Source organism: Sciurus carolinensis, chromosome 8 (assembly GCF_902686445.1).
Source record: "Sciurus carolinensis chromosome 8, mSciCar1.2, whole genome shotgun sequence".
Taxonomy (NCBI): Eukaryota; Metazoa; Chordata; class Mammalia; order Rodentia; family Sciuridae; genus Sciurus; species Sciurus carolinensis.
Window position 1 is genome coordinate 135085421 of NC_062220.1, and position 23750 is coordinate 135109170.

Here is a 23750-nt window from a genome sequence, read left to right on the forward strand (position 1 = left end):
GTGATTGTAAGGAAGTAAAGAAACCTCAGTGGGACATCTCCTGTGCACGCCTTTTGGGTCAGCAGTGTGGACGTGGCCTCCAGACCGGCCGGCCCTTTGTGCTTCCTGCCTTTTAAAAATTTTCCTCCCAATAACTGAAGCCAGCCCAGAAGACTTGTCTTCCCCTGGGAAGGACACTGGGTGAAGGCTGAGAGGCCGGAGGGGTGGCTGATGTAGGAGGTTCCCAGAGGGTCTCTGCCGCCAGCGGCGAAGGAGCTGTCCAAGGTACCACATGGGCAGTTGTCCAGAACCTTCCCTTGGGACAGTGGTACTGACGTCCCAGGACACAGGAAGACGCGGGGTCAGCTCAGCCGGGTATTGTGAGCAGGAGTGATTGTGGGGTTGTGATTGTGTGGCCCTCTCGGCTGTATGTTTCAGGGTGTCTCAGGATAAGGCTCTGCGTGCTGCTGCCTGTCACTTGCGTTCTGCGGGTTTGTGCAGGGACTGGCCAAGCCCTGGAATGCGGTTAAGAGCTACAGGCAACCACCTGTGTCCATGAGTGCAGGGGCTCTTTCCTGTTAGAAACTGAAATGCACAGCAGTCGAATTTGGCATTTCCGGACCAATTTTCATCTGGGCTGTTTGTGCAGAGGATAGGTTTTCCATCCCAGATCAACAGCGTGGAAGCTGGGAAGGCTAGAGACGCGACCCCGTCCCTCATCCCAAAATATGATAGCATTTGCACATCATCTGATCCAGCGAATGCCAAATGTCAGCCCACCGGACGGTCGGCATCAGAATCCACCAAGGCACTGGCTGAAAACTGGGGTGTCAGACTCCACCCCCTTTCTGGGGAGCTGGCATCTCCAGGAGGAGCCTGGAAGGATCTGGACTTGTAACGAGACTGCTCCAGGTCATTCTCATGCCTTCAGATCTTAACCCTCAGCCTCACCGTATGCATAGGGAAACCGAGGCCCAGAGCAGACAAGTGACCTGGCAAAAGTCACACAGCCCATTATCGACACAGCTGGGATTGATTCCCCAGTGTCTTGACTCTGTCCTGAGCTTGCCGATGGGAACTGAATGTTTCTATCAGCCTAGAGAAGCCCCAGAGGTGTAGAACTCAAAGGAAATTTCTTTCTGTCTCTTTGGGTTGTCATTACAAATTGGCAAACTGTTCAGGACAGACTGGACACGGTCCTTCCCGCTATGACCGTGCTGGATGTCGGCTGTGAGATCCCACCTCATGTTGGGCATTAGCCCCCGGGGTTAATCTTTTCAGGGAGAACATTTCTTTTAAAAGTAGGTGTAATTTCAGAAATCAGGTAATCGTGGGAGCTAATGGAACCCAGTTAACTGCCATTGATTTCACCAAAACCCTGCTTGGAGCTCCTTGCGTGGCCAGCTCAGGCCCCCGCCCTGCTTCTGCAAACCCTGCGGACGTTTCTGTGGCTCCCGTGCCTGTCCCTCCGGAGTGGGAATGCTGGCTAGCGCCCTTTAATACTGAGCCGTTGAGCTCACTTGACTCTAGTCAATGAAATAGATGTAGATGCCACAGAAAATGTCCCTAAGTCCCCAACACGAGCATGCTCAACAGGGTGGAGTGGGCACGAATCTTAGCATGATCATATTTCATGAGGACCAGAGCAGCTCTCATGGGTGATTCTGCAGCCGACATCAGCACTTTTGCTAAATGTGACATGAGGAGAGGCAACTAGCAAGTCCAGGGCCAGGCCCCAGGGGCAGGTGCCCAGATTAGGTGGTGCGAGCCCTGTTTGACAAAGCCTGCGGTCCCCTCAGGCGGAAAGCACCGAGGAAGCCACATACCAGGCTGTCTGTGAGAGAAGGTGAGGCGAGGTGCTGCTTCCACCCCGGGACGGTGGCCGAGGGAGTCGGGGACGCTTCTGGAGAAGGCGGGATGGGGGCTGGTAGCCTGATTGCTACCACCCTTTCAGTGACGCGGGGTCTCCAGGGCCACGCTGTGGCAACAGCAGTCAGCTAGAAAGGCAGAGCATCTTAAAATGTCATCCTGAGACACACCCAGGGCCAGGCCCGGGCATCTGGGGACACAGTGACTGGGTGTGCTTGTGTTAACCTCTGTGACCCACCGGCAGTCATCCACGCTGGGGGGACTGTAACTGCTACTTGGGGTTGTTCGGAGGGTTCAGTGGGACAGTGTGCGTGTGTGACTCTGGAAAAGGGACAAGGAACAGCATCTGGCCCATCTCAGAGACCACCATGAAGAAATGCAAAAAGGAGAGACGCCCGTAGGGGGTCGGTTGATCTGGCCCACCCGCTTCCTGTCTCCCAACTTCAGCTTTCTCATCTGAACAGAGTCGAAATTCAAGGGCATCTCTCTGTTCGGAGGCTGGCAGATTATGTCCTCGTAGGCTGGCGTATGGTTTTCTGAGTTTGGTCAGTTTGAATTTTCTTGAAGTTTCGGTTTTCCGGTTTGGATTTGGATTTGGGTTTTGTTTAGTTTACTTTTTGGGTTTGCCTTTAGTTTAGCTCTGCACCCTTAACTGTTATGTATATCACTTACTCGGCCCTTGGAGGCATTAGTTACATCCCCTGGACTAATTATCTGGAAAAAACCTTTTCTGCTTTAACTTTTTATTCCTCACCTAAGACAAACACTTACCCAATTGGCATCCATCAGTCACATTGGATAGACAGGTGGCCCTGTTCAGATGGAAAACAGAATCCTTTGCAAGAGGCCGGGAGGATTCCCCAATTCCAACCCCAGCAAAATTTTCTTTCTCCACCTCTGATTTGCATGTTCTGTTCCTTCCTGCGATCCGTCACCTCCTCTCAGTTGGAATATTCAGGAACAGGGGTCCTGATTTTTCGGTCACCCACGATGCTTCGGGAGTTTTGAACTAAAACCACCTGAAAGAAATTCTACAGGTTTTCAGAAGTGCCCTGAGGGGCATCTCAGCTTCTGCCGGGAGCATTTGCCCAACGTTGCCCAACATTAAATAAGACTCGGGAATCTCTTCTTTATGCCAAACCTGACAGCTAAATTGCTACTCTGAGATTATAAAGGTGGGCTTCCCTGGAATCCATTTCCAGTTAGGAATGAAGATGGGTCTTGTGAATTCCAAAAAAAAAGCTTACTGGACTTCAGATAGTATCAATGAGCAGACATCAGGTCTCAGCTAACGGATTTTGATTTCTTGTCATAAACGAGAGTCGGGTCAGCTGCTTTTACATTTAAGGAATAAGCCCCGAGCTTCCTGCACCACGCCAGACCCGGCAGGAGAGGCTGTGGCCTAAAGAAGGGGGAAGATATGTCCCTACCTTCAGGTAGCTCACGGTGTCAAAAAAGGTACCAACTTGCCTGTAACTTGAATGCAATGAGGCCAATGATGTGGACAATCTATCCCGTTTGGTCATTAAAATAGCCACATTAAAATAACCCACCCTGGGCTGGGTTCCCTTCCAGGAATTTTAAGCAAAATAAAAAAGTAAGAAATGTCACCTACGGGGGACCCATCAGAATAGTACTCAATAGCAACTGACATATTTTGGGCATGTTTTTCTCTCTGATTTTGAAGCAGTAGCCCAGCTCTGAAATATTCAATAAGAAAAATAAAGACCAATTATGCTCCCGTACAAGCGTTTGAGTAATGAACAGAGTCAATAACATCCACATGCTTGTTAGGACAGGATTTAGCTGGAAATGCCTCTAGTTATCAGTTCTTCCCTCATATCATGAAGTCATTGAGATGAAATCCCTCGATTTCTTACAAAGCAGGGCATTAATTAATAGGACTGGATGGGATTGCTGGCTGGATTTTTTTTTTTTTTATTGTGTTTGGTTATCTTTATAACAAACTTACAAAACTCCTAGGCAAAGATAAAATGTTTCCTTTACAGTTACCTTCAATGTCCATGATTTCTGGGGGCACCTTCCTCAAGACTTGCAGTCACAAAGTTTGGCATTTCCTTCTGAATGTCCCTGTGAGAAGGATATCCCGTTGGCCTTTGAGGGTGCAGCTGGATTTCAGGAATAGCATAAAGCCACTGGGAGTCACATTGTTTGCTTAAAGCAAGCAATCACGTAAGATAAAATGTGGAGATTCTGTTTTTAAAAACAAGGTGATGTAGTCAGACGGGATTTCTTGTCAGTTTTAAAACCAGTGTCTAAGTCAAGCATAATGGACTTCATCTCCCCAAAAGACTTCCTGCTCAGGATCTTCCTGACCCAGGGATGCTGGGAGCCAGGGAGACTGCTTTCCTCTCTCCAGATTGACTACTAAGGTTGCCCCTAAAAAAAAAAAATTAAAAATATAAAAGGCAACCTTTGCTGAGTATTATATGAGATTTTTGCAAGTATTGTTAATTTTCTTAGGCATGATAACGGTATTGTAGGTTTTGTGGAATATGCTCTTTATTCCCAAGGTAGGCATGCTTAAGCACTAAGGGCTGAAACGTCATCATGTGAGCGTTTTATTAAAATGGTCTCTTGTAAAGTGAGACAGGGAGTGAGATAATCAGACAGATGGACAGACAGAGGACAGATGAATACATAAACAGATGACAGACGCATAGACAGACAAGTAGATAAGGATCGCTGGAGAGGAGCCAAGAAACACATGCTAATAGCTGTTGGATCTGCTTGAAAGTTTAAGGGTGATGCTATGCTGCTCTTTAAACAGTCCATCCTTAAATATTTCCTCATAAAAAAGTTGGGAGGCAGGAACTGTTCCAGTTAGACTCTTCTCTGGGTTACATTTTTCCAGGTTTCTCAGAGAAGCGATCCTCCCCTGCCATCCACACCCCTCTCCGCGGACGTCCGCACCCGCCAGCGGGCTCCGTCTCCTCCTCTCTCCCTCTCTTTTCCTGGAAGAAATAATCCTGCAGTTTAGCAGAATGTCCCTGTTTTCCATGGCAGGTCTTTCTTTACATTTTCCCCTCGGCATTTTAATTAGGGCTGTGAGTCACCGTGCTTTATGAGTGCTGGTGACAATGTCATTTACGGCTGTTTAGCATCCCAATCCAGCGCTCGCTCATCACATCAGGGGCATTGAGCAGCTTCCGCCGTCAGCAGCAGAGCAGGCTCCGGGCCTCTTGAGGAACTGAGAAATGAGCCTGAGCTTCGTCCTTGGAGGAGCTTCCAGAGTCACCCACTGCGGGGCTGGCGGGGTGGCCTGGGCGCGCCCGGATGCAGGGACGCTCCACTGGTGGCTCAGAAGGGCAGCTCCGACCTCCTGGGGTCAGCGTGTTTTCTCACTTGCTCAGTGCGCAGTATCATCACATGGGCTCTTGGACGCTGAGACCCCTCCGGATGCAATGGCAGGACCCGGGAGCCCACCCGGGCTGCATGCAGTCCCCTCTACTGCCATCCATTCTCTGTCACTGTGGGCCATCTCCGCACCTCAGTTTCCTCTTCTGTAAACAGTGTGGGGTCACTTCATTGGGTAATGGGGACCCTTTAGTGCTTGGCGCGTACTGGGTGCTCTGTCACTTGATTGGCGATGAGGAGGAGGATTAGGATAACTTGGCTGAGACACACCCTGCCCTTATCTATCCGAATGGCTTCAGATTTTCTTCGTTCCTACGCCCAAGGGGCGATGGAGGTGCGGATTTGTCAGTCAGGAGCCAAGCGGGAAAGGCACGGCAGGCGCCCGCGGTTTGCAAGATGGTTCACTGAGGGGATCAGTAGGCACTGCTGCTTTGCACCGTGAAAGGGAGGCGCCGCAGTTGGGGTCTCCCAGCAAACGCCGTGCTCAGAAAGGACTGCAGACCCTGCAAGACCACAGCAGGGAGAGGGCGGAGGAAGAAATACCCAGCCTCGCTCCCATCCCTCTTCTCCTCCCTCTCCCTGGTCAGTCCCTGCCACCGGGCAAACCCAATTGGAAGCCACAGGGCGAGGGGCCTGTTGATGTCATAGAAATCAGCCTCCTCCTGGAGCCCGAGTGAGTTTGGAGGAGGGTGGACCGAGGATCTGGGAATGAGGACGGATAACAAGCACAGGCGGGGGACAAAGAGGAAGAGGCGACTGACCATCAGCCATAAGGCCACCGTCTGTCATCTCCCAGCCAGGGAGGTGCTGGAGTGACTGTCTACTGCAGGGTCCTCAGGAAATCCTCAGAACAAATCAGGCCTTGGCTTTCATTTCTAACACTGAAATACCTCCCAAGGGACCTGGAGGAACTGGAAGTGGACATGACAAAATCAAATGAACCACACAGGGCCTCCCGGCTAGCCCAGCCAAGGACAGGTGGACCCTGGGGCGACCAGAGGCCCGGTTTCTCGAGCAGGCGAAGCTTGTTGAATAACCTGTTGAAACGGCTTTGGTGGTCAGCGACCGGTGGGTGACTGTTGAATGTCCACTCAGAATTGTTCCGGGGTACGGCCACCTGCAGCCACGGCCAGCTGTGCCCCGCCAGGCCAGCTGTGCGAATCTCACTGAAGCTGGAAGAGTTCTTGGATGCCACAGCAGGGCATTCTGTGGCAGTGTCCCAGAAGCCTGAGATTTTTCTTGCTGACCGTGGCAGAGAGTTGCAGCTCAAACTCGGAGAAGCTGTCTGGGCGCGGCGACCGGATGCTCCAGAAAACACTCTGGAGTAGAGGCGGGAGTCTGCGTCTCCAGCATTGCTGTGACATCAGCCAGGTGTTTCGTGCCCTCACCAAGGCCTGGCACTGGGCTGAGCGCTGGATCTGCAAAAGCACAGGTTTCCAGAACAGAGTGGAAACTGCCCTCGGGGGACCCGTTTTCCATTGTTTTATTTGGTGAAGGTAAAGTTCATGTGATATAAAAGGAACCTTTTTATTGCTTTCTTTTTGTTTTGTTTTGGTTTTTGGTACTAGAGATTGAACCCAAGGGTACTTAACCACTGAGCCACATCCCCAGCCCTTTTGATTTTTTTAGTTTGAGACAGGGTCTCCCGCTAAGTTGCTTAGGGCCTCGCTAAGCTGCTCTCCAACTTGCGATCCTCCTTCCTCAGCCTCCAGAGTCGCTGGGATTACAGGTGCATGCCACCACATCCCACTAAAGAGGAACCGTTTAAAAGTGATAATTAGAACATTCCAAGTGCTGTACAACCACCACTCTGCCTAGATCTAATACGTTTTCGTCACCCCAATGGGAAACTCCAGACCCACTAAGAATTGAAAACAGGTGTCCAGATGAAAACCTAAGGTTTACTTAGGTTTACTAAGTTTACTTAGTGCCATGCACTAAGGTTTACTGCACAGCACAATCCACAATAGCCTAAAGGCAAAAATGACCCCCATCATGGGGTGATCAATGAAGGAGCAAAATGTGGTCCCTCCAGACTCTGGAATATGATGCAGCCATGAACAGGGATGGAGCTCTGGCCTCTGCAGCAACACAGGTAAACCCTGAAGACACACTGCTGATTTACAGAAGCCAGACTCACAAGGCTTCTACCATAGATCCTACTTAAAGGAGATACCCAGCGTGGACAACCCCATAGGTAGAACAGGGGTTGCCCAGGGCTTAGGGAAGGGGAAGAGGGAAAGACGACCAATGCCCACTTTTTAAAAACTTTTATTTTTAAGCAATTTTAAACTTGTGGAAAAGTTGCAAAATAGTACAACTGGGTGAGGCTAATGCCTTACTGGGGGCCAGGGGCCCAGCAGGTGGCTACTGTAAGAGGAGATCAAGACCAAGTCAGGCCTGGCCATCTGAAGGCGGGGTCGCTGAGGCAAGCCTGTGGAGTGGAGGGTGGATTCCGCTCAGCTCCTGAGCTGATGTGACATCCATAGAGGGAAACCCATTTGGAGAGACAGGCGTCATTTGGGGAAGTGTTTTGGTGCCACACCAAGGTGAGAGAAGCAGCCCTGGGGAGTCTGGGATGACTGGCCCATTCCCAGGGAAAAGGAGGCCAGGGTGGAGCCCCAGCCACGGCGCACAAGCCGGGACAGGTGCTGTCAGCTCTGAGATCCCATCGAGTGCCTGGGTCCTGAAACCAGACGCAGTCGCCGAGCATGCTTGTCCCTTCTTCCAGCTTCCGTTAACACTCTGTACCCAGCAGGCGTCCAGGGTCCCAGCAAGAAACCCGTGACCGAGGAACGCTGATGCTGGCCAAGGGGACCTGGGAGCGCCGACCCCACCGCAGGAGCGGCCGTTGCTAACCTCCCGGCCGACAGGCCCCGTGTGGGCAAAGCTCTCACTCTTCCCCAGAAGTCAGAAATCCACATCTTACGTGAAACCTCCAGTTTTTAAATGGCGGTAACCAATTTGGAGGGGGAAAAAAAATTCTCTTTTAACAGCGGTAAGGGGACGCAACTCACCTTTATGCCTCCAGGCTGTTATTTATAGATTCTGACCAGAGCCTTTTTGAAGCATGTCGTAGCGTAGATCTGAAGCACTTCTTTGCAGAACAGGATATAGATTGAGTTGGAATTGGAATTTCATTTGAAATTGCCATTTTTGTAGGTCACGAAATAGTGGAATGACAGCAATTTGGTACGGTTCAACCTGATATTATCACGCTCACTCGCTCAAAGTCTTCTGTGCGCAGCCTCCTGGGATTGCACTGAAGTATCACCGGCACTCAGAGGCGACAGGGACAGGTCTTTTACAAAGTATCATGTGCACACGAATCGCCTGCGGATCTTAAAGGGCAGAGGCTGCTGCAGAGGTCTGGGAGGCGCTGGAGGTGATGCTGGTCCCTGGACCACACCCTCTGCAGATGATTTTACAGACTCCATGAAGACTCATCCAAGTTTTGTTACCCCAGGGCATGACATCTCGTTCCTATGTTCGGGTGCTGTGGGCATGTGGAGATCCAGTCTCCGACTTATTGACCACCTACACGGTACAAAAGCCAGTGCTGCAGAGTCACAAGAGTAAACCTGAGCAAAGCCATCTCTGTCCTCAAGAGGCATCCACCCTAAAGCTCGCTGGGATGATCAGGGTTTTTTGGAACAAAGTAGTTACTCAATAAAAGCCAAGCAAATTAGCCAGTGATAGCAGAAGTCTCTGATTACTACGAACCTTCTTCTTTTTATTTTTAAAAACTACATTTTCGTGTGTGATTCTCTTACAACACTAAAAATGTATAGGCTTTTATCCTAATGATAAAATTGATCTTTTAAACGTTTACCTTGCCCAAGAACTGGAATCCATTAGCCTTATGATTTCTTCATATATATCTGTTCTAAATCCTGGAGAGGCAGGTAGTAATTGGAGGTGGTTCACCAGGAGGGGAGGTAAGGCAAGACGTAACTGCTTTGGCTTCTTTCAAATCATCAAGAAACAGTACAATTAGATAAAAAGAGCATCTACCCAGAGGTATGCTGCTCACAGGTGGGAATCAACATTGCTCTCAAGGACTTGCAGAAAATTTCCTAATTTCATGGGGAGGCAAGGAAAAGGAGTTTGAAACCTGAATTTGGGGATCCCGAGTTTAATCCTAGCTCTGACTGATTCTAAGACCCTCAGGCAAGTCCATTTCGACTCCGAGCTGTATACTGTGGGGTTCATCCAGTGAGTTCTGCCTCACAGAAGCACTTACTGAGTGCTCAGAAAAATTGTGTTAATGCTATGTGAGTGCACAGACACACACCGTGAAAAAGTGACACACATGATTCCAGGCTTCCTGGGGTTCCGTGAACCCTGTTGGAGGTCCACAGACTCCCTATTATGCATGGAATAGAAAATCTCTTGGAATAGAAAATGCCTAGAGTCCCTTTCAACTTCCAATTACCAGTTCATGCCTCCCTGGGTGACTGTGCTCCCTCCTGTCCTTGGTCCTTGTCCCCCATCCATGCTAATTTGGACAAATACATTTTATCCAATCTGAGAGTCTTGATCTTTTGTTCAAGCTTAGCCCAGTTACGTTTATTGTTATTATCAGTATGTCTGATGTGTAGAGTTGTTTCTGCTGTTGTCGTTTTTTGGTTTTCTATTTAATGTGTTTTGTCTTTGCTGAAAATCATTTTGGCCTAGGCAGATGCTGTGATTTCTTACAGGGAATTTCTAAGATATAGGATCTGATGTTATCACAGCTTCCTTAAACCAGTCATTTTTGCTTCTTTTCCCTTCCCCCAGCACCTTTTTCTGTTCTCTGGACTAAGCCTCCCTGCCCCGGGGAGCACCCAAGGATACCAAGCATGAGAGTAGAACCCTCGGTTGAGTCTGGGGTTAATGCTGAACTGCAATTTAGAGGTGCTCTTCCTGTGTCCTATAAATAAAGGCTCAACATTGTATTACTGTTGACATTTACAGTTTACAAAGTACTCCTTACAGTGTCTGTCCTATTGAATCTCCACAGAATCCTCAGGAACTAGTACTTATTACCTTTTCAATTTCACAAAAGAAGATTGAGAGTCAAGTTGTTAAATGGCTTGCCCAAAATCAGACAGCCCAGTGATGACCAGGGCTGGGGACTAAGCCAAAGCAAGTGTGCTTCCTGGATCCTCCTCAGTCCTCAGAATTACGAAAGGAAAGCTGTCAAGAAGTGCTGACCCAATTAAATCATGTATTCCACTCAAGAAGGGCAACTCTGTCAAATGAGTGTCACTCATTCTTATTCCTTCCTTCACCCCACCCTTCAGTGTCCCCTCACTTAGGAAAAAGGCCTCACACACCATCCTCATGTGGAAGGAAGCCAGAAGCTAGGAAGTTACCAGAGATACCTCCCTTTCTCTCACCCACTCTGTCTAGCCAATTACCAAATCTCCTTGACTCACTCTCCCAAATCTCTCTTAAATCTAACCATCCCTTGCCGGGCATGGTGGCACATGCCTGTCATCCCAGCAGCTCAGGAGGCTAAGGCAGAAGGATAGCGAGTTCAAAAATCAGCCTCAACTTAGTGAGGCTGTGAGCAACTCAGCGAGACCCTGTCTCTAAATCAAATATTTTAAAAGGGCTGGAGATGTGGCTTAGTGGTTAAGTAACCCCCGGGGTCAGTCCCTAGTACCAAAATGAAAAACTACCCACCCCCTCTCCATTCATCACCTGAACCTACCCACCACTGCCTCTCGCCTCTGGCCTCCAGCAGACTCCAAACTAGGCCTCCCAGAGCCGGCCTTGCCTTTTCTACCTGTTTTCCATTCAGCAGTCGCCACAGAGATCTTCGTAAAATCAAAATCTGACCACAGAACTCCTCTCGAAACCTTCCTTGGCTTGCCATCGCCTAGGAATAGGGTCCAAAGTCTTTCCTCACTGCTGGGGAGGCCTGGGGGATCCAGCTGCCTGTGGCTGCCCTCCGCCTCTCTGTCAAGACGCTAGCTTTCTTCCCCACCGCGAGGGACTGCGTCTCACGCTCAGGATGCCCACTCCCTCCCGACTGGGCTCTTCCCCACCTCCGACCTCCACCCTCCACCTCTGCATCCGGCCAGCTCTGTATCCTGACCCTTCTCCAGGAAGCCCCGACACCCCGGCCACCAGCAGGCAGACCCTGGGGCTCCCTTTCCTCTTCTGTTCCCCGGGGACTAGTCACCGTTCCAGTCCCAAGCTCCACACTGACACGTGGGAGCCATGACGAGTTAGCGAATGGATGAATGACAGGAGGGAAGCACGAGAAAGGAGGGGAAAGAAAGGACAGGAAGGAGAAGCAGAAAGGCAAGGAGGGTGAGGTGTACTGGAGTTGAAAATATACACCTTTTTTTTTTTTTTGTACTGGGGCTTGAACCCAGGGGTGTTAACCACTGAGCCACATCCCCAGCCCCTTTTTCATATTTTATTTTGAGACGGTGCCTTGCTTAGTTGCTGAGGCTGGCCTCAAACTTATAAGCCTCCTGCCTCAGCCTCCCAGGTTTCTGGAATTCCAGGTGTGCCCCACTGGATCCCTGTGCATCGTTTTAAAGTGATTCTCAAGAGACATTTCAGAGACCACTCAGTTCCCTCCTTGTAGTAAGGAGACCATCCTCCTCTTGGTCATGATCGCGTCATGTATCTGGCCAGGAAATGGTTCCTTTTCCTCGGCGTGTTGTTATCTACAGTGACTCTAACAGTGATAGTTAACAGCAGCGTGCACTTTATGTGGGTTATCCGGTTGGTTATCCCGTTGGTTATCCCATGGAGTGTATTGGTAGAAGTTGTCGTCATTCCCGTGCCACAGATGGGGAAACTGAGGCCAGCAGGGGATAGAGCTGGGTCACAAACCCTTGTCTTTCTGGCTCAGAATTCATGGCTTTGACTACTAAGCGGGCCTTACAGCAAGGGGGCGTGTCCAGCGAGGGGGCGTGTTCAGAGGGCGTGTCCAGCGAGGGGCGTGTCCAGCAAGGGGCGTTCCAGAGGGCGTGTCCAGCGAGGGGGCGTGTCCAGAGGGGCATGTCCGCCGAGAGTGGAAGGCAGAGGTATCTGCAGAGATTTTGATGCTACGCAGTGGTCCATGCATGAACGGAATTTAAGAACATTGGCCCCCAATCCTGGAGTGCTCTGGAACGTTCTGTATATAGTGCCACACAGGTTGCTGAGCTCACTCACTGTAATGAGCTTCGCAAAACAAAGATGACATGAACCCTAGGTGATCACCTGATCTTTTCCAGGGTGGGGATGACAGCCCTCCGGATGTGTTCCTCCGAATGATGGGTGGACCAGGGACGCTCACCCTGCGCCCTAGTGGTCTTGACTCACCAGGTCCTGGGGCCATGAGCCTCTGGGGTTCCATGTTACAACACACCTAATGGTGCTTTGGGAGTCCACGCAGGAGCTAGTGACAGGTACCCACTCCCTTGGGAAGCAGGACCAGTCCCTCTGTCCACACCTTCACCTGGTCCTTCAGCACAAAGCGCTTTACCTAGTATGTGTCCATCAGAGATACTCGATGGAAAAATGACGACTCACATGACCAGAATCAGTGGCAGTGAGTGGATGGATCGTTTCTGGGGCATTTAGCATAGTCTATGGTGACCTGGAAAAACTTAGAGTGAATTATTACCTCATTCCATCCGCACTCTGGACAGCGTCTATCATCAGCTCCATTTTATAGACGTAGAAACTGTGACTCAGAGAGGTTAAGTAACTTGCCCAGCATCACAGAGCCAAGTTGGGAAGCCCAGACAGTGTGACTTCGGAGAGCATGCCCTTTTGATTAGAATGGCAATACAAAATTACAGTAAGAAATGAAAATCAAAATAGTAGTCAATAATCAAATACAAAAGGATTTATAAAAAGGTGAGCTTCTCTTGCCCCTGACCCTTATCCTTCCATCCCCTTTCTGAGATGGAACCACCTTACAGCTAGCTTAGGTTCTTTCCAGAAATATCCTGTTCATCTCCAAGCTTATGTGGAGGTATGGATGGATGAATACAGAGGACGGATATTTAAATGTGTTCCTATGGCAGTGTTCTCCCCCTCTCTCTTTAAATTTAGAAATTCAGGTGAAGACCTTTCCTCCAATGATCCTTTAAAACTAGCCCCTCCCCGCAATTGAATGCCTTCCCCAAATTCCATTGCACAGAGGTGACCAGAGTTTACTTAGTCATCCTCTGTTGACCAGCAATGAGGTTGTCCTCAATCTCTTGATGTTCTGAATAATCCTGCAAGGATATGTGTGTGTGTGTGTGTGTGTGTGTGTGTGTGTGTGTTTTCAAGAATGTTCCTTACCGTTAGCTGCAGGAGAAGGCCCAAAATTTCCATTGCTTGGCCAAAGGTATGTGTATTTTAAGTTTTGGGAAGAGATTGTCAAACTGCCCTTCATAGAGGTTGTACCACCCAGCGATGTAAGAGAGAGTGGGTCTCTCAAGCCCCCTGACCCAGGATCGGTGCTGTCAATTTTCCAACAATCCTTTGCGTTCTTGCTTCTAACTCTAAACTGAGCCCGTTGCTACCCCTGAGGTCTCACCATGACACTGATGGCCTTCTGTGATTGGGGAGGTGCTTTGGGGCCCTGTCTTTGGGAATCCCCAAGGCGCAGACCGCCAACTGACTGGCCTGGTTGGCAGGGGGTTGGCAGATTTTCAGCTCTGACTTGCCGGCGTGGGAGAAGGCGCTTCAACTTCTCAACTTGATTCCTGGGTGGTGATCTCTCCGGGAAAGACTGCAAATTAGCAGTTCAGGAGACGTAAGGAAGTCGGTTGTTGGGGGTATTTTTTTAAAGAGGAGCACAGTTGGGTTGACGCTTTCAGTCTTGTGCTGCTGTGGGGGATGGCGGCGTTAGGTTTTGTTTCTGAAGACGTGGAATTTGCTTTTAAAGGAGACTGGAGGGAGATGGGAAACAGGGCCGCCACTAGCCGGGGGAGATTTTGTGGGTGTGCAAACTGAAAACAGCGGAGTTCACAGGCTGGGTTTGGTTTTCTTTAATATCGTTCATTTAAAAGGCAAGGTACAAGTGATGAAGAAAGTAATTTACATGATATTCAAGTAGAACAAAGGTATTCAGTACCAAGCACGGATCCCTCCTCCTTCTGACTTCCAGTAGGCCTTGTAAGATGCAACCATTAATATCCATTCCTTCCAGAATAATCACTGCCTTTACGTGTACAGAATCTGCCCATTGAGCCTTTTATTTTCACCTTCCGGTATAGCTGGGAGCTCATTTCTTACCTGTAAATAGAGATGCGCCTCATTCTTCTTAATGAAACAATTCATGGTGAGGCTGGGTTAGATTTCAACGGGCACTGGGGAGACAGGATTTTGAATGCTGGACTTTTAATCCAGGTGACCTCCTACTATCCCTCCTTACCTGGTCCTGGGTGGGTTTCCTCCCTCACCCTGCCCATTCCCAGGGGGTCAGCTTCTCAAGGTGGCCAGACATTTGCAGACCCTCTTAGTCCTATCTCTGGGGTATATTTTTTTTTAGAAGCTAAAGCTTTAATAAGTACCTTCTGCCTAAGTTCTCAGTAGAATCTTGGGAGAGTTGGAGGGGGAAGAGTAGAAAACAGAGAAGACCAAGGGGCACCGTTTAGACCCTCGCTGCCCAGGCCATTAGTTTATTTTTATAGCCGTTACACTGAAAAGGGTAAAAGGTGAGGTGGGGTGTGTGGCCCAGAGGTCGAGCGCTTGCCTCATGCCTGAAGCCCAGACTAAAAAAAAGTACCAGGGAAATCCATTTTCTCCACCAAAATTCTGTTTAGCCCACTGTGCCCCATCCAGCATCATTTCAACCTGTAATCCAGAGTTCAAGACTTTTTACATTCTTTTGCTCAGACTGCCCTTTGAAAACCAAGGTGTTTTGCTCTTCTGGCTCCTCTTGACCACCGCTGGCTGGACCGGTCCCAGCAGAGGTTCTCCATGGCCCCAGGGGGCCCGCGGCTGCCATATTGGACCACGGGGCTGGGGACCACTGAGCCGGCCGGGGTCCGTGTTGAGTGAGGCCCCGGGATCTCCAGGCCCCTGTTCCTTGTTTTGGAACCAGGAAGCCAGTCCGGGGGATCTCAACGGCTTCCCTTCGTCCTAATCTTCATCCGGCTTTCAGCGCTAGAAATGGAAAGCCATCACAAACCAGGACAAGCGGGTGTCCTAGAGAAGCTTAATCTCCTCCTCTGTAAAACGAGGAGCCACGGATGTGACCCTGATCGGGGTAGCGGCAGATGCGGAAGCACTTTGGGGAGGCCCGGGAGGGAGCGGGGGCGGTACAGTACCTCGGGATTGTCATCAGGATTACGGTTGACCACGGGAACCCTCGGCATGGGCTCACGTAGACCCAGGCTACCGCCTTCCTCAAGTCACCTCGCCGAACCTCGGGTCTGGATCAGACACCCCCTCCCCAGAGGCCGTGGCACCAGGCTTGGCATGCGGTAAACTCACATCGCTCAAATATGCTGCCGGGGCTGCTCCCCCAGTCGCAGAAATGAGGCCCAGAGTGGGCAACGGCAGACCCAGGGTCACACAGCAAGGAGGTGACGGCAGAGGCTGGCGGGTTGGGGTTGTGCCTTCCCATTGGCCCTCACCCCTGGGATCAGCCACTCATTTCCTGAAATGCGGTAAATGAAATCCGTGTCCCCAAAGCCACTGAAGTGCTCAGCTGAGGCTCGAGGCCAAGCATTGTTTCCATGGTACACGCTCCGGTGTGCACACGGGGCGGGGCTCGTTGAAGATCTCGGCTCCGAAGGCAGAGGCTGGGCTGCAGGCGGTTCCAGCCAGCTCCGTCTCCCTGTGGATGGTGACCCCCACTGTGACCCAGGGGAGATTCCTGCCTGTGATTTCCAGGTGACAGAAAGGCCCTTTGATGGGACCATGATGGAGCAGAAAGCATCCTGAACGGAGACCCAGGAAGCCCGAATCGTGACATCTTACGTAACAGTGAGAGGAAGACTCGGTGGCCTGCTGTTTCCTGCGTTCGCTCTTCCACGGGGCCTCCCCGTTACCCAGCTGGGCGGTGACTGCCAACGGCCCGCTTTACGGATGAGGAAACCGATGTGTGCGTGAATGAAGAACTCGCTGGGAAACACGCAGGGAGAGCCAGGACGCGCCTTAGAAGGCGGGGCGGCGGCCTGAGAAGGCTTGTGGGTCCTAGACCTTCACAGACTGGGACCGGTGGGGGCCTAGAGCAGCTTGATTGATCGGTCTGTATAATGGTCACCCCCGAGCCCGACCCTGGTCAGGATGAGATTGAAATAGGACTGCGGATGAGAGACAGAGCCTTGTGGGAGTGTCGGGAAGAGATGGGGGCACTCAGAACGCAGAGAGCAGATTGTGTCGCGTGTGCATCTGTGTGTGTGTGGTGCTCACGCACATGCGTGGACACCGAGTACCCCTACTTCCAGTTCCTCACGGGATCAGCCGTCTCTCCTAGTGCCGAGGCCCGAGGGGTCAAGAGCATCCCTATTTCCCAAGCCCAGCCTGATTCTAGAAGGAGGCAGAGAGAGCGAGCGAGCGCGGGGTGTGGGGGGCAATAAGGGGAAGCGCGGAGTAGCTCTGAGCAGCTAGCCGGGCAGGCGCAGGTGGGGTGTGGGGGTGGCTTTATTTGTTTTCTTTTTTCTTAAGCAAAGGACAGAAGGTCAAGTCCAGTCTCTGTCCTCAGCTGAGGCCCGCCCACTCCAGCCAGGGGAAGAAATAGGCATAGGTTCTCGCCCCCAAAGAACCTCACCTCCGGCTTCCTTTTTCCTTAAAGAATGGAGCCCGAGCCAACCACCCAGCCGTCTCTGGCCTAGCGGGGCAGCCGGCAACCTGGGTTTGGCTCCTGGAGAGCTCGGGGCGCAGAGAGGGGCCCTCCTGGTGAGGAAGGGCTCAGGGACTCGGTTGTCTTCCCTGCAAACTAGAACCCGGCAGCCAGAGGCTGGAGGACACTGGAGTGGTCAACACACAGGCCACACACAGCAGAGAATGGCCCCGTGTGGGGTGACGCAGGGACACTCGGCGAGCCAGGCGGAGCCGGAGCCTGGGCCCGGGCGCTCCCCACTCCTCACTCACCCCGGCCGCTGCGGGGCCACCTCCACAGGGAGGTGGGGTCTCTGCAACCTCCGCCTGCTCTCAGAGCCCACGGGAGCTTCTCAGTGCCCGAGCCCTGGGGTGACCCGGGAAGTCACCAGAGGGAACCGAGGGAGGCAGGGAGGCAGTGCGGTTTGTTCGCGGTGGCAGGTGGCGCTGCCTCCTGGTGGGCAGAGTGCCGAGGGCTGACAGGAAGGGCTGCTGGCCTGGGGCCGGAGCTGGACCCGAGGGGAGAGAGAGGGACGTCGCCCCCACACCCCGTAGCTCCCCGTCCCCAGCCCGGACCTGTCACCCGCATTGTGTTACTGAGCTTTTTCCGCTGCGGTGACCCAGAGACCTGACCGCAGCCATTTCAGAGGAGGCAAAGTTTATGGGGCCCTCGTGACTTGAGAGGTTCAGTCCGTGGACGGCCGACTCCATTACTCTGGGCCCAAGAGGGGACAAGACATGGTGGCGGAAGGGTGGGTCGAGGGAAGGCACTCAGACAGGGCACTAGGAAGCAGCGAGAGCTCCAGTCCCCAGGAACAACGTAAACCCTGGTGACCCACCTCCTGCAGCCACACCCTACCTGCCCGCGGTCACCACCCAGTTAATCCCTAGCAGGGGACCGAGAATCCCCTGACCCAGCTCACTCTGAACCTTCCTGCTGTCTCACCTGCGCTGGGGGGGACACCTCGCCTCCAAACCACACCACACCGGGACACAGTGGCCCACAGACACACACAAGTGCACACCCCGGCCACACCCGATCTCGCTGAGCAAGAGGAATCCGTGGCTGGGAAATTGCAAAGAGCAGAACAGGGACCTGAGGAAGTAACTAGAACATAAGTTTTAAAATCGTTAGTGTGTGAGTGTCAAAGCCCAGGCTCCGGAGTGGGGCTGGCCGGGTTTCAAGCCCTCCCTCTGCTCCTCTGTCCTGAGGGGTCTCGAGCCAAGATCTGAGTCCTCTCCGGCCTCGGCTTCCTTGTCTGTTGGGGATCCCGTGAGGGAAACACACACGTGAAGGGCGTCCATGCGGTGACTGTCGTTGCCTTGAGTCTTCGGGGACTTTTCTTCTTCATCTGTGAGCGGGATGTGCCCGCTCAACCCCAGGGTTACAGAGGCCGTTCTTACGCTCCTCCCTCTGGGTCTCAGATGGTCTGCGGGGCCCAGATGTCTTCCGGGGTTTTGGGTGGACCTGTGTCTTCGGCGTCGACCGTGTGTTTTAATATGGTTAAGTCTATATTTTTTGAACTTAAAACAAGCTAATCGTTATAAAAATGGTCACAAAGGTCCGTGGGTCTCCCCTACCCCCGGGTCCGTGGAAGGTGGCATCTGTCGGCTCCCAGTGATGAGGGTTTGCGGGACAGGGGGAACGAGGAGCCCAGAGAGCCGAGCTCCTGAGCCAGGAATGGAGTTTGCAAAGCGCCCAGAGCGGAAAGCCACGTGGTCCTGTGAGCCTTCATGTTTGGTCTCTGACTGTCCCTGATGTCCCCCGAGGAGACCCTCCGGTCACCGAGGGCTTGCATCATGCGGGTGAGGCCGGCAGCCTGCGGCTAAGCGGGGAGGCTGTCCCCCGTGGGGGTGGGTTGCATTCCTCGGTCGCCTCCCAGCCTCCCAGTGTCTGGACGGGCCTCGACCGTGGTCTGCACTTCCCCCCCGTCTTGACGGCGGGGAGGGTGGTCCCCCTTCCATGGCTCATCTTTCTTTTCTCCATTGCCGCCCTTGTCCCTTCCCTTCAGCTCCGCAAGTCCCGGATCTGGTCTGCATCCAGCAAGCCGGTGACCGAGAAGAGCCGGCATCCATCACGCGTCACCTCTAGACACGTCCCCAGACGCTCTCCCCGGCCCGCCTGACCTGTGGCTCGGGGACACGTCCCACTGCTCGGCCCTGCTTCCTCGGAGAGCAGGCGGGGACGCAGACGCGTGAAATCATGCCACCGAGGGCCACCAGGCCGTGAGCGGGTGACTAAGACCTGACGTCAGAGACGGCGAGGCTGCACCCTCTGGGCAGAGCTGCACCCTGGCCCCTCCTGGAGGACCCGCCTTGGCTCCGTAGGTGTCGGGGTCCCCGGGCAGGACCCCTGGCTGCCAGACGCCATGGAAGAGCACATGTTTGGGGTTCAGCAGATCCAGCCCAACGTCATCTCCGTCCGCCTCTTCAAACGCAAAGTCGGGGGCCTGGGGTTCCTGGTGAAGGAGCGGGTCAGCAAGCCCCCCGTGATCATCTCGGACCTGATCCGGGGCGGCGCGGCCGAGCAGAGCGGCCTGGTCCAGGCTGGGGACATCATCCTCGCCGTCAACGGCCGGCCCCTGGTGGACCTGAGCTATGACAGTGCCCTGGAGGTGCTCCGGGGCATTGCCTCCGAGACCCACGTGGTCCTCATCCTGAGAGGCCCCGAGGGCTTCACCACGCACCTGGAGACCACCTTCACTGGGGACGGGACCCCCAAGACCATCCGGGTGACGCAGCCCCTGGGTCCGCCCACCAAAGCCGTCGATCTGTCCCAGCAGCCGTCGGCCAGCAAAGAGCAGCTGCCGGCAGGGGCTGGGGCCCCGGGTCCCGGGAACGGCCCCCAGTGTGCCCAGGACCACGGGCCGGAAGCCAGCGCGCTGTCCCACGCCAATGGCCTGGCCCCCAGGCCGCCCAGCCAGGACCCTGCCAGGAAGAGTAGCAAGGTCGGCCCCCCGGGCAGCCAGGAGCCCAGTGAACTGCTCAGAGAGATAGAACCCGTGCTGAGCCTCCTCACCAGTGGAAGGGCACCCGCCCCGGCCGAGACCAGAGACACGGGGGTCCAGGTGGACAGGTAAGCCCCCAGGTGCGCCCAGTGTGTGCGCATGCGTGTGTGTGTGTGTGCATCCTGTGTGTGTGTGTGTGTGCATCCTATGTGTGTGTGTGCATCCTCTGTGTGTGCGCGCATCCTGTGTGTGTGTGTGTGTGTGTGCATGTGTGCATCCTCTGTGTGTGCGCGCATCCTGTGTGTGTGTGTGTGTGTGTGTGCATGTGTGCATCCTCTGTGTGTGTGTGCATCCTGTGTGCGCGCATCCTGTGTGTGTGTGCGTGTGTGCATCCTGTGTGTGTGTGTGCATCCTCTGTGTGTGTGTGCATCCTCTGTGTGTGCGCGCATCCTGTGTGTGTGTGCGTGTGTGCACCCAGTGTGTGCGTGTGTGTATGTGTGTGTGTGTGCATCCTGTGTGTGTGTGTGCATCCTGTGTGTGTGCGTGTGTGCACCCAGTGTGTGCGCGTGCGCGTGTGTGCATCCTCTGTGTGTGTGTGCATGTGTGCATCCTGTGTGTGTGTGCATCTGTGTGTGTGTGTGTGTGCATCTCTGTGTGTGTGTGTGTGTGTGCATCCTGTGTGTGCTTGTGTGTGCATCCTGTGTGTGTGTGTGTGTGCATCCTGTGCGTGTGTGTGTGTGCATCTGTGTGTGTATGTGTGTGTGTGTGTGTGTGCATCCTCTGTGTGTGTGTGTGTGTGTGTGTGTGTGCACGTGCACTCCTGAGCCCTGAAAACTAACTGTGAAAGGTGAGTGGACCGAGGCTGCGGCTCTCACCCCAGGCCCAGTCCTGGGACCCCGGCCCTCCCATCTCCATCCCACGTCATCCCCCCAGACCCCCGCGAGGTGGTGTTTAAGACTGAGGCTCGGGACGCACCTTCCGCGAGTCTGGGCGCGAGTTCGAGGTGCGTGCGCATCTTGTGCCGGGGCATGTGGCCTGAGCCCAGGCCAAGGGAAGAGAGAGAGGGTCCGAGCCCCAGGCAGCCTGGCTGCCTTTGTCCCCACCCTGGCCAGCCGAGGACCAGGAAGGCTTGCAAGGAAGAGCGAGGGGTCAGAGGAAAGGCCAGGTCCCGATTCCAAGGCAGCGGGCTCTCTGGGTCCCGTGGGAGTCGGCGCTAGCACGTGAAGGTCAGGGTCCCGGCGCCTCGGTGTTGGCCAGATTGGCACTTCCTGGTCCCTGGGGCGGGAGAGCTGGCGACACCAAGGGAGAAGCCGGCCCCTTCCCCAGGAGAAACGGGCAGCGGGGCAGGTGGTTCCCGCAGCTCTGAAGGTGAGGGAGCGGAGTTTTCTGCCTTCCATCCTCAGGGTGGGTCCCACGCTCGCCCTGCAGACCCCGTGCTGCCGGGGGCTGCTCATACCCGAGGGAGGCTCAGGCCTAGGGCCACCCAGAAAGCCAGACCACTATTTCCCCCCCAGAGCCCCTAAGTGTCCCCAGAGAATTTGGAGAGAGGTCCCCAGGAAGCCCCAGGGGCCCTGCATACGTTGGTTTAACGAATGTTCATTGAGGACCTACTGCGTGCCAGGCACTATTCTAGAATCTAGGCATAGAGTCACGAGTGAGATAGACAAACCTGCCTGACCTCAGGTGGCGTCCGGTGCGGTGGAGAAAATGGGCAGTAAACCAGGCAGATGTGTACAATGTGTAGTATGCTAGTGATACGTGCTGAAGAGAGAAATAGAGAAGGGCTGAGGATCGGAAGTGGTGAGGAGGGTGGAATTTTAAATAGGGAGGCTAGGGCTCCTCTCCCTGGGAAGGCCACTTTCAAAGACCTGGAGGAAGAGAGGGAACCTGGCAACTTTCAGGGGGAAGAACATTCCAGGTGGAGAGAGTGGTCTGTGCAAAGGTCCTGGGGTAGGAGTGTCTCTGGTGTGTTGGAGAAACTCCATGGAACCCAGTCTTCCTCCTTATGGGGCAGCTCCAGAACTGCCCTTGGGTAGCCCTTGTGTCTGCGGCAGCCTTCCTGAGCCCACCATTGCATGCTGGGATTTTTCCCTAACTTCCCACACCTGGGCCAAAACTGAACTCATTCCAGCAAGACTTCAGAGTCCCCAGGTAGGAAGATGGAGGCTCTATCAGAGGCCCCTGGGCAGAGGGGGAACAAGGGTCCCTCACTGCACCGTGAGTCCCTGCTCTCCAGCTCACCCCCTTCCCTCTGCCAGGTCCCTGGGGACAACCTGAGTGTCCTTGGAACTTTTAGTTCCCTTCTCCTGAAGAGGGAAGGCAGAGAGTCTCGCCCACGCAGCGGGTTGAGGGGACCCTTTGGATGGGACAGATGCCTGGGGGCTCCTGTGGTCCTGGACGTCCATTCCCAGAGCTGGCCGCCAGGATCGGTCCTCAGGGTTCTCCTGGCTGGCGATGGGAGGCCTGCTTCCCTCGGATGAGCCCGGCGGCCTTCCGGGCTGGGACCCAGGACCCGCTTCCCGGGCTCCCTGTGGCCCCACACCATCAGGCCTCCCTGCGATGCGCTACCCGGCCGGCCTCCCGAGTCTTGGTCGGCGGACTTAAATCCTGGAGCAGCTGTGGGGTCCGGAACTGAAGGTCTCGCCTCGTCTGCCGGGTGACACTGTCGTCCCCAAGGCTGCTCCGGGCGCGACCTCCGCCTCCCGGTCTCATCCGCCCGCCCTGGTCCTCGGCACCCCTCTCTCTAGACATTCAGAGGAGGCTGAGTGGGATGGGGGCTTGGTGGGCAGAGCCGCCTCCCACAGGCAGCCGACCCCGCCCGTCCAGCGACCCACGCCCTTGACCTCGTGCCGGGGTGACTACCGGGGCTCCTGGGGGCTCCGCTCCCGTCCCGCCTGGACCTCCCTGAATCACCGTGTGTGGTGCGAAGGCCCCGGGGAGCCGCGGTGGGGGGCTGCTCCCCTCCAGGATGCCGATCCACCCCCGTCCCCAGCCTGGGGCACAGAGACCGTCCAGAACATCTGCTCGCTGGGCCCGAAGGGTTTTGGGGAGCCCTGGGGGCGCCTCCGAGCACCACCCCAGGGGAGACGCTCCTGCTCTGTTTCTCCAAAGAGGCAGCAGGGCCGGGCCCCCACGGACTCCACAGGCTGCGGCCAGCCTCCGACCTCAGCCTCCGACCTCAGCCTCCGACCTCAGCCTCCGACCTCCCCCATCCACCACAGCCCTCCCTCTGCCCCCGTCCCAGCCGCGCCATGGAGCAAAGGCAGCAGGAAGACCTGCTTTGGAGGAGGTGAGGTTTGGGAGGAGGTGAGGTTTGAGAGGAGGGCACCCAGGAGGTCCAGGGCCCAGGGAGGCCACTGTGGGAACGGCGGTAAGGAAGAGTGACGCCCAGGGTAGCCTCCCTAGGTCAGTGGCTGGCACCCGGTGGGACTCAAAGCCCCTGCTGTGTTAGCAGGCGTGTCGAAGGGCTCCCTTTACTGGCCGGAAGCTACTTTGTGGCTGACGTGACCTCCCACCTTCGCGTGTTTTTATCCATTGAAAGCGCCTGTCGGGGCCCCGGCTGGGTCTCTAGTGCGAGGGTCAGGCTCCGCACCCACCCCGGAGGGAAAGCGGGGTGCTGTTGGGGCAACTCCTATGTCACCAGCGGTGTCGCCTTGGTGACATGAATTTCCAGGGAAGTCGGAGTCCCTTGAAGCCACCTTCATGTGTGACAGAGCTGGGGTCTCAGTCTGCTTCTGATCTGTGGGACGGTCCCAAGGTCCTGTGGCCATCAGACCAGTTTGCCTCGTGTGGGTTTGTACCCCAGCCCTGGGGCTGCCT

The 23750-nt window shown here is 54.3% G+C and overlaps 1 protein-coding gene across 4 annotated transcripts in view; it reads left to right on the forward strand.

Annotated features, from left to right (window-relative positions):
* Window positions 1–23750, forward strand: part of Nos1 (nitric oxide synthase 1) — a 163826-nt gene that overhangs the window by 64701 nt on the left and 75375 nt on the right. For all 4 annotated transcript variants that reach the window (XM_047561949.1, XM_047561947.1, XM_047561946.1 and 1 more), the window contains exon 2: window positions 18996–20059. In XM_047561949.1, coding sequence (XP_047417905.1) covers window positions 19353–20059 — 707 coding nt within the window. In that variant the 5' untranslated portion in view covers window positions 18996–19352. The remainder of the gene's footprint in view (window positions 1–18995; window positions 20060–23750) is intronic.